The following is a 10,479-nucleotide window of genomic DNA, read 5'->3' on the forward strand; positions in this document are numbered from 1 at the left end:
AAAACCTTTTCTGTCTGTATCCTGCTCTTGGCTGTCCTGTCAAAGAGCCATGAGCTGGCCCCTCACCCTTCTCCCAGTCACCTCAGCTCAGACACTCTGCACAGCCATGTTCTAAAGGGTTGCTGTGGAGCAAGCTGGGATGGAGAGGTGATTGAGAAAGAGTTTGAAATCCTATCCTAAATAAAGATGCCACCTCTGACAAGTCTGCAGTGATTCTTGTGTCCATTTTTAACCATTGTGGGATTGAAGACTTTATGGCTGGGAGAGCTGGGGTAGGGCTTTTTCCCTTTCAACACTGAATGGCAGAAGTTTTGCTGCTCCACTCCATCCCCCTGTGGCACAAACCTTACCCAAGCAGCTGCTGGGCTCAGGCTCAGTGCCTTTTCCTTGTTTGTTTTCTTTCTCCCCAGCTCATGTGGGAAATCTGGAGAAGGCATGAGTGTAAAATCTCGTTTGCCTTGAGTCATTTTCTTCCCTTCTTGCAGTGGAGCTTGTAAAGCATGAGCCACGTGGCTGCAGCACAGTTGGCCTTTTGTTAGTGGTGAACAAAAGTTGGGTGTTTTGGGGGTGAGTAATTCCTGGGAGGGGCCCCTGCTCTTTCTGGGGGGTGCAGTTCAGAACGTGGGCATGTGGCAGTCCTGGGCTGGTTCTCCCTTCAATAAAGCTGGGTTTGGCTACAGGAGGGGCTTGGCTCAAGCTTAAATAGCAGCTTCCTTAAGCCTTTAGGATTATGTGGGGCATCAGGGAATGTGGTAGTTCTCTAGGTGTTTACCTGCTGCTTTTGGGGTGGGGAGCAGAGGGATGGAAGGGTGGAAATGCCACTTTGCTGGATGGAATTCACTGGTGGGTTTCGGGCACAGAGGGAAGGGTGAAAAATGGCTTTCCTGCAGATCTGCAGAGAGGATTTGGCATGGCTGTTCAGTTCCTTTTATTCTAATAGCAGGAGAAAATTAATTTGTCAGTGGAGCTGGTTGCCATGGGGATGAAGGACAATAGCTGGGCTGGCTGCGTGGGGCCTCCTCGCCCAATCGTCCCTGCCTTTGCCCTCCAAACGCTCCCACCTGCACCAGCACCCACCAGGCCAAGCCTGGAGGTGGGACTTGGGCTGCCTTCAGAGTATTTGTCCAGAATTACTGGTGGCTCCAAGGCACTGAGAACTTTGCCACCACCCTTCAGGCACAAACCTCCCCCAAGACTCAGCCTCACTGTGGATGAGTTACGAGGCGAAGCCAACTCCTCTGTGGGAAGCCAGCGACGCTGCTGCCTGCTAGATTTAGAGCACTGTTGACACTGAAACATCTCCTCCATAAATACCAGTGAAAGGTAATGATGATCCTATGGAACTAATAGAAGGAAATACTGGTCCAAAGAGCTCATAAATTCCCAGCCATGGCACTACCCATTGCCATCAGCGGCTCCACATGCTGTCAGATGAATTTTTATCCTCGGTGACTGTACCTCAGACAGACTCCAGTCAGCCATTGCTGGATTGTGCTGGGGACAGGACATGCCCAGGGTGGTTTCCACAACTCTTTCCTCCCTACCTGTAGCTTTAAAAGGTTCCCACGAACTGAGTCTTTAAAGGCAACAGGGTGTGGTTTGGAGACATGGTGGCACTGCCACAGCCAAATCGATGCTGCTGAAAGCTTGCCTGGAAAGTCATTTTAGTGATGAGAGAAGCATGAGGTTATTGTGGCATTCATCTTAAACCTCTCCAGGGCAAGCCCAGCTGAGTTTTAGGAGAATTAAACCAAGAGGTTGGCTTAGACCTGCTTGAATATTGTGAGCAGTAACTCACAGAATGGCAGGGGGTGGATGGGAACTCAAGATCGAGTCCAACATCCCTGCCAGAGCAGGATCACCTGAGCCAGGTCATACAGGAGCATGACCAGGCAGCCCTTGAAAGCCTCCAGAGATGGAGACTCCAGAGTCACAGGATTAACCAGGTTGGAAAAGACCTTCAAGATCATCAACCCAGCACCAAAGACCTTCAAGATCATCACCCAGCACCATCTAATCAACTAAACCATGGCACTGAGTGCCTCATCCAGTCTTACTTAAACACTTCCAGGGATGGTGACTCCACCACCACCCTGGGCAGCACATTCCCATGGCCAATCTCTCTTTCTGAGAAGGATTTCTTCCTAACACCCAGCCTGAACTGCACAATTGTTTTAGAATCACAGAATTGTTGGGGTTGGAGAGGACCTCAAGGATCATCCAGTTCCAACCCTCCTGCCATGGCCAGGGACACCTCACACTAGATCAGGTTGCCCAGAGCCACATCCAGCATGGCTTAAAAACTCCCAGGGGTGAGGCTTCCACCACCTCCCTGGGCAACCTGTGCCAGTCTCTCATCACCCTCATGGGGAAGAATTTCTTCCTAACATCCAATCTGAATCTGAAGCACCTGGGCTCTGTTGGAGTCTCCTCCCACCCCAGGTGTGGCCACTTGGCCCTCCCCACTCACTCCCCTATTTAATCCCCCACAGGAAGGGCAGAAGCCCTAAGCTGAGCCCATCTGGGCTGGAGGATCCTCCTCTCATCGCTGGTGAGTGCCTGTGGTGCACACTGGGTGATGGTGGTGGTGACTACAAAGGCCGGGGGGCCTGGTGGCCCCCCGGTTGTTAGGGCTATGATTGATGACTCCTCCAATATCCTCCATGGGTGCTGGCTGGGGCTCCTCACTGGGGCTGAGCTCCTCTGGGTGGTGTCTTGGCTGGTGAGGGTCTTGCCCCTGGCTCTGGGCTGGGTGCAGGAGTGGTGGTGGCAGAGCAGGAGCTGTTTAGTCAGCTCCAGAGATGGAGACTCCACCACCTCTCAAGGCAGCCTGTTCCAGTGCTCTGCCACCCTCAAAGTAAAGCAGTTCCTTCTGTTTAGATGGAACTTGCTTTGTCCAAGTTCATGCCCTGTCACTGGGGACCACTGAGAAGAGTCTGGTCCCGCAGGAGTCCCCCACGGAGCACACACATTACCCCATCAGGGTGGTTCATGGTTAGCTCTTTTCCTTTAAGCTATTTTTGGGCTTGGATTCCAAAGCTGACACACATGAGAGGGAATGGCCTCTGCTGCCAGCTGCAGACCGTGGGCAGGAGCCTCACACGAGCCGCAGCATCGCTGTCTGGGGTCAGGCACTTAGGAATGGAAGAACTGCCAGGACTCTCCACTGTGGAAAAGACAGCTTAGCTGCCTCCTAAACTACAGCTGGAGCTGGAGGGGGTGGGGTGGTGTGTGTGACTCAGACACTTCAGGAGAGATTTGTGAATAGGGAACTCTGCCTTTCCCCTCCTGTTTCTATCAGAAAGCGAGCTGGCACTCAAAGAGCTGCAGCTTGACTGCCGGTGTCCTGGTGCGCTTCACGTAAAAGCTGTTTATTTACATCAGAGACCTTCATCAAAGGGAGATGTGACAGGTACAGCGTGCATGACTCATCCTCATGGCTCTGCGCTGCCTTCCTGCTCATCAGCCAACAGTTCCACGTGGCCAGCTGGCGTCCCCAGCTCCTCTTCTCCCCCTGCGCCTGGCTCCCGGCGCCCCAGCTCCAGCTGACCCTGTCGCTGATCCCGCCGGGCGGCGCGAGTCACGAAGCCTGGATTGCCATGGAGGGAGAAGGGGCTGCAGCTATGCTGAGCTCCCTGTGTGGAGCAGAGGATGGAGAGAGCCAAGCCTTCAGCCCTTGGATTGCAGCTTTTAAGCCCCAGGGCCATGCTTTCCCCCCCCACCCAGCCACCCGCCCCTGGCCTCGTTAAGAATATTTGGTGTTGGAAATCTTTTTCCAGAGCAAGGTCTTGAGGTTGTTGAGCACGAGGGAGTGGTGCACCTCCATCTGGCTGGCCAGGCCGCTGAGGGTCATGCAAGTTCGCAGCTGTTTCTGCAGGTCTTCTCTCAGCTCCAGGGGGGCTCCGTGCAGCAGGTAGTCCTGCAGCAAGCCGCAGACCTTGGCCAGGTTGGGCTGCACCACCTCGCCCTTGCACTGCTTCAGCAGCTTGTCGCAGGAGGCCGTGCAGTCCTTGCCGTAGGTGCAGTCCCCGTTCTGCTCGCAGTGGCGGCCCTTGAGGAAGCCTCTGATTGTCATCTCCGTGGCCACCTTCCTCAGGTGGACCATTTTGAAGTCGAACTTGTCGTTGTAGCCCACGTTCTTGAGGCTGCTCTCGCAGATGTAGAGGTTCCCGTAGGTCCCATGGAAGATCTCCTCCACGAACTCCAGGAGGCCGATGGCGATCTTCGCCCGCCGGGGCCACGCTGGGGCGAACCACTGGTGGATGATTTGGTGGACGACTGAGGGCAGCATTGACTGGAGGAAGGGAGGGAGGTCCACCCCGTAGAGGGAGGTGTGGGGGATCTTCTCGGTGACGTAGAGGTCCCCGCAGTGCCCCAGCAGCTTGGGGGTGTGCTCTTTCTCGTGCAAGGAGAGCATGAGGAGGAACTCGTTGAGCTGCAGGAGTGCCCAGATGGATTTGGCCTCTGCTAAAGACATTTTCCCATCCCGGTTCACGTCTGCCATGGTGATGATGCGGCTCACCAAGGCTGCAAGAGATGGCTGGTCTCCCAGGTTGGACTGCAAACGCAACGAGAAGTGGCATCAGACCCTTGTAGCTCTCTGTGTTTGGGCTTCATGGCACAAATCTCAACTGGGGAAGCAAAGAACTGAGCTTGGGGGAGGAGGAAACGGCTACCCTGCTTGGGCAGATTCTAATGAGTGTGGCTGGATGGAGTCAGCTCCAGCAGAATATTACCAGCTCTAGACCCTGGTGGGAACAAGTTTTTGAGAGCAAAGGCCAGGCAGCTCTTCTGTCCTACCACTGCAGTGAGGTAACTGCTGCAGCACTGCCAGGGCCTCTTGTGGGCTCATGAGGAAGCTCTGCCCATCAGGGATTCCACCCACAGCAACAGCACAGAAGCTCCAGGGTCGCTGGAATTGCTATGTGAGCTTGCAGGACTTCCTCAGCTGGTCCAGCACTTGCTCTGCAGAATATCTAAAGAGTTTTCCCCAGCACCCAGCAGCTGCTTGGGGGCGGGGGGGGGGGGGGGGGGGTATGGGCTCTTAATTAAGGGGAAGGAAAGCCACAATTGGCCTTCCCAGCTCTGTGGCATTACAGAGGCACAGAGTCCCAGAGGGATCCTCTGCACTGACCTTTAGGAAGTTGAGGAGCATCTCCTTGAACTCATCCATCGAGGTCCCTCGTGTCGGTTTGTCAAAGAGGACCACGTCCCTCCTGGGCACAGAGTCTGGGTGGTGGTCTGCCTTCAGGGCTTCTTCGATGCTGCATTTGATGATCACCTCCCTCCCCCTCCAGAGCCCACTGTAAACCTACAGCAGAGGGAAGGGGACGTGGCTGTGACAGGGGGAAAGCCACAGGCAGAGCAGAGAACTGGTTTCTGTCTTGGTTCAGGTGAGTCTGATGCTTGCACCCATCCAGTGGCTTCCTTGCTGGGGCAGAGACCTTACCTGCTGGGTGGGAGAGGAGGAGAGGCAGTGCTGGAAGATGAGGCTGCGCTCCTCACACAGGTCTTTGCAGGTGGAGCCAGAAATGATCCCTTTCTTGTACTGGTCACACTGGGGAGAGAGAGAGAGGATCTCAGCATGGGCAGCTCCTGGTTCACCTGAAGAAGCCTGATGGAGGCCTTGTACTCCCCACTTCCCTTGAGGAGCTGTAGTGCCAGTTGCTCAGAGTCCAGCCCCTTCTAACACCCCAGACTCCCTACTCTCTCTCTTCCAAAGAAATCCCAGCCCAAAATCTTGCCCAGCCTCAAACCCAAAGATTTCTGCTGGCCCTGGAGGAAGGATTTTCACGGGGGAGATACAGGGAGAGAAGCATGTAGGCTGAGAGGGAAGCAGCTCTGGGCAGAGCCCTTTGGGATGACTTGGTGTCCTGAGCAAGGTGGTGCTGGGCTGGCCTGGCAGGATTCCCCCTGTGCTGCTGGAGGAACCTTAGGGGATTTGCTTCTCCTGCTGCAAGTTCAGAGGTCTAGGGGAGCTGCCAGGGCTGGAGGAGAGGGCAGCCTGGAGCTGGGTGAGGATGAGGATGCAGATGCAGATGCAGCAGCTCACGGTGCTCCGCAGAGCAGCAGCCCCTGCTGTGAAATGAGCTGGCCCCAGTCCAGGCAGTGGTGGGGACAGGGACAGGCAGTGGCTCGGCTCCACAAGCCAGGCAGCTCGATCAGAAGCTGGAGACCATCTCCGGGCAGGAAAGGCTGCAGCTCTGCAGCTTCTCGGCGAGAGCACAACAGCCTCAGGGCTGGAAACGGGAGCTGCAGACATTCACTGCCTCTCTTCCCTCGACAGGGATGGGAATTAGCCCTTTCACCTGCTCACAGGGGACACGGCCGGAGACGGCATGCTAAGCCCCGAGCTCAGAGCAGGAATTAGCACTCGAGCCCCCCGCGGTCAGAGTCGTGCAGAAAATCAAATTAAACGATCGGCGCCGTTGTTATGGCAATTCCTCCCTCCCCCCTCTGCCGAAGGATTGATGAACGAGGCGCCAGCAGCCAGAGCCTGGCGTCCCCTTCCTCTCCTGGGCTGGGTGAGAGCCCTGCTCCCCTGCCACGGAGCGCACACGGCAGTCCCAGGGGGGTTCCACTCGGCTGCTGCCCCCAGGGATGCTGCAGGGAGCAGCCTGTAAACCCCAGGCAGGGGGGAAAAGGCACGAAAGCAAGCTTCCAAGAGGGGCCTGCTCTTTGTGCAGGCTGCTGCTTTCTTTAGGGCACACCACCAGTTACAGAGAGGTACCCACGGACTGGCTGCTCCCCTTTCTTCTCTGGCTCTGCAGAGCTCAGGGGGGCCTGGGGTGATGCTCTGCCTGCCTGCAGATCCTGCTCTGACATTGCAACTTCATCTCCACAGACATTAATCTGGCCAGCCCTGCCCAGCCTGCCCTGGCCTGCTTCCCTCTGACATCTCATTAAATTTTGTCCCTGTCACCCTGGCAGGATAAGGTCACCTCTCCCAGCTCCACGTGATGCCACGGCAGCAGCTGCCAGGAGGGCTCCCGGCCCAGCTTCTGTGCAGGATGCTGCCTTGGCACTGCCTGCCCAGCTGCAAAGCACCACACAGAGCCTGGGGAGATAGAAATGGAGCTCCTCACTCGCACCAGCAGCCCGGACTGGGGCCAGTGTGTGTCTGCAGGGGCTGCTGCCCCCCACTCACGATTATCATCCGGCAGATGTGGCCACGGCAGAGCTCAGAGTAGGACGAGTAGTGCATGTATGCCACCCAGCTGCCCACGAAGATGCCCAGCCACACCACCAGCAGGTATTTCACCTTGATGCCCGGGAGGCGACTCTGGAAGGAAAAGGAAACACTGGTGAAGGCCTGGGCTCTGCAGGGGTCAGCAGCTGGGGGGCAAGGCCAGCTCCTTCTCTCCAAACCAACCTGAGCACTGCTGCAACCTTCACAGCCTTCTTTAGATATAGCCACCAGGCTATTATGCAACTCCTGCTGCAAGTAGGTCACTTAAAATTCCCTAAAAGCAGGGAGATTACAGCACTGGGCTGTGAGGAGCTGGTTGCCACACATCCCTGTGCCCAGGAGCCGCAGCTGCTATGCCCAGCACTCTCCTGCCAAGCCTGAGGTTCACCAGCAGGGCTGTGAGAGGCTTTGATCCTGCCTGGGGAGACCCTTCCTGGCAGACCCCTCTTGCAGATCCCCATGGGCACAGGAGGCTGCTGCTGCCAGTGGGGGAGAGGGCAAGTAGCAAACCTGGCAGGGTAGGGGTAACAGCCCCTGCAAACAGCTCAGGCTCCCAGCATGATTTTCTTTTCCTGGCTTCATCTCTTGCCCTCTGACCTGCTAAGAGCAGCACTGATGCCATCTGCTCTCCCCACAGTGGAGGCTGTTCACCTGACTTGTGTGGCACAGCACAGATCCCTGGTGACTCCTGAAGGTAGGGATTAATTCTTGCATCAAACATCCCATTCCCTCCGGTCTCTATGGATAATTTCTCCCTCATGCCAGGCCAAGAGAGCCCTGGGCCAGTGGCCACCTTCAAACCCTCCTCTCTCCTTGTGTTGGATCAGCAAATGAGCCCACAGCCAGCTGCTGGATCCCAGTGGCTGCCCCACTATTAGGACCTGCCAGGGATCCAGGCTTGATTCTTGTAGCCCAAAACCTCTCCCAACGCTGCCCCACAGCAGGAAGCAGAGTTGGTGAAGCCTCCTGCCCTCTTGCTTGCCCCAGCCCTGACAAATGAGCTTCGCAGGGGTGGGCAGGTGAGGGTGACAGGTCTGCCTGGAGGTCGTGGTACCCTGCAAGTCAGCTGGAAATGCTGCAGTGGCCACGATGCCCAGGTTGCCCATCGAGCAAGGGCACTGCTAATTAATGCCTGTTGAAGAGAACCCAGCCACAGGGAGGACTTGGCAAAGACAAAGGATGGGTGGCTGCTTCTGAGAGCCACAGACCAGCTCACGTCCCTGAGGTCAGACACACACCACAGCAACCTCAGTGTGGAAGTCCCACAAAAAAGTGGCCAGTGGTGGGTACATGATCCTGCCCTTAGCAAAGGGGCTCCTTCCATGGACTTCCCACTAGAGACACATCTTGGCATGCCAAAGCCCTGGAACAGCCAAAACACCCCTTTTTGCTCATGCAGAGCTAGAATCCATCAGACTCCTGGGACAGAAGATGGGGGTCAGGACTGCAACCTGACAGGGGAATCCAGCACCAAGTTCTCACCTCCTCATCCCTAAATGGTGGAAAGAAGCAGGAGGTGGGGGATGCATTGCTACAAGAGGTTCCCCTGGGAGTATTCTGGATTCATAACTGGTGCGAAGGTTTCCTCCAGAGGCTCAGTCTCAAGGCACAGAGGCACATCACCTTGGCCAACAGCCTCTGCCAAAGGGTGTCACCCCTTCACCCATGCAATACTTGGGATGATTCTGGAGGACCTGGAAGTGACTTTGTTCTGGACCTGACTTCAAAGGCAAAGTGCATGCAGCATCACAAAGTCCTGCTCCATCCCCACTGCTCCCTGCAGCACCCTGGGAACACAGGGAGTTGTTTCCTGAGGAGTCCCAGCAGTGGGGACTGTGCCAGGGCTGCTGTGCTCCCAGGGGTGGCCTGGAGTGACTGTCACCTCCCTCCCGTGGGGGATCCACGCACATGAGTCCAGCACAAGGGCTACCCCCAGCTCCCACCCACCCTCACTCTGCACACAGTTTTGCCCACCCTGCCAGACCCAGTCCCCAGCCCTTGCCCATCACCACGGCCCCTCACAACTGCTCCTCAAGCCTTTTGTCTTGGGAGAAGACAGAAGCCGAAGGTCCATCTCCCCTGGGCATGGAGCAGCACCCAGCCAGTTCTCAGCTGTCCTGGGGACCCACAGATGCTCTTAACGCTCCCCTTGGCCGTGCAGCCCTTCCTGCAGACGGCAAGCCCAGGGCTTTGTCCCAGCTTTGACCCCACCTCCTGCCAGCATCCCACGCCTGACAGATATCCCCTTCCATGTCACCTCCAGGGGGATAACCTCACTGGTCCAGGACCTTCACCAGAATCTGGGTTTCTCATCCCATGGCTGCAGGGAAAACACCCAGGCCAACACCCCAGTCCCTGTCATAGAATCCCAGAGCACTGAGACAGATCTCCATTCCCCTCGGCAGCTCAGGAATGGGAAGAGGGAGGGGGAATGAAACAGAAAAGAAAGAGAGGGAAGGATCCATCCCTGCCGCTGCAGCGGCTCCTTCGCTCCCCGGTGCGGGCTGGCGGAGGGCTGGGCTGCCCGGATGCTCCACGGTCAGTGAGGCTCCCCCAGCACCGGTTATGCAACGGTCTGCGGCTCCCGGTGCCGGACAGGTCCCTCCGGTGCTGCTCCAGGTTCCCCAGTGCCGGTCCCCGGCCCCCTAACCCCTTGCACCGGTCGGCGTGGGGACCGCGGCGGAGCATCCCTTTGTGCACGGCTGGTGCCAGGATGCAGAGACGGGCATCACTGAGCCCCCTCGGCACGCATCATCCCCGCCCTCCCCAGCTCCGGACCACCCCTCCGAGCCCCGGTGCATCGCCCCCGGTACCTGCAGGCCCTTGGAGAGGGGGCAGAACAGCACCAGATGCACCAGCCGCCGGATCCTCCGCATGCTGCGGGCACCCCGCGGCCGCGGGCCTCAGGCTCCGGGGGGCATGGCCGGGACCCCCCCCCCTGCCTCGTCGCCGGGGGCCGGGGTGGGGGGGACCGGGATGGAGGCCGAGCCGCTCCGCTGCAGTTCCCGGCCCGGCTCCGCCCGGCGCGGCTCTTCCCGGCTCGGCTCGGCTCCGCCCGGCTCGGCTCGGCTCCTCCCAGCATGGCAAAGCGCGACTCGGCTCAGACCGGCACGGCTCCGCCCCGAAGCATCAGCACCCCCCACCGGCCTCGAGGTGCTCCGTGGGTGGAACCCACGCTGGGTTAAGCAGACCTCGAGATCCCGCCCGAGGTCCCACCCCGAGGCCCGAGGGTTCCACCCCTCCAAGTATCCCACTCCCCGAGCACCCCAACCCTCCCCAGGCATCCTTCC

General features: G+C 57.8%; 1 protein-coding gene across 1 annotated transcript; it reads right to left on the bottom strand.

The window, feature by feature from the left end:
• Positions 1 to 3,496: 3,496 nt before the first annotated feature.
• Positions 3,497 to 10,265, bottom strand: DIPK1B (divergent protein kinase domain 1B). Its single transcript, XM_009907449.2, has 5 exons — positions 10,003 to 10,265; positions 7,148 to 7,282; positions 5,450 to 5,557; positions 5,135 to 5,311; positions 3,497 to 4,558 (listed from the first exon to the last, which is right to left on the bottom strand). The coding sequence occupies exons 1-5, from the start codon at positions 10,063 to 10,065 to the stop codon at positions 3,746 to 3,748; spliced, it is 1,296 nt and encodes a 431-aa protein (XP_009905751.2). The 5' UTR covers positions 10,066 to 10,265; the 3' UTR covers positions 3,497 to 3,745.
• Between the last annotated feature and the right edge of the window lie 214 nt (positions 10,266 to 10,479).

Source organism: Dryobates pubescens, chromosome 29 (genome assembly GCF_014839835.1).
Source record: "Dryobates pubescens isolate bDryPub1 chromosome 29, bDryPub1.pri, whole genome shotgun sequence".
Taxonomy (NCBI): domain Eukaryota; kingdom Metazoa; phylum Chordata; class Aves; order Piciformes; family Picidae; genus Dryobates; species Dryobates pubescens.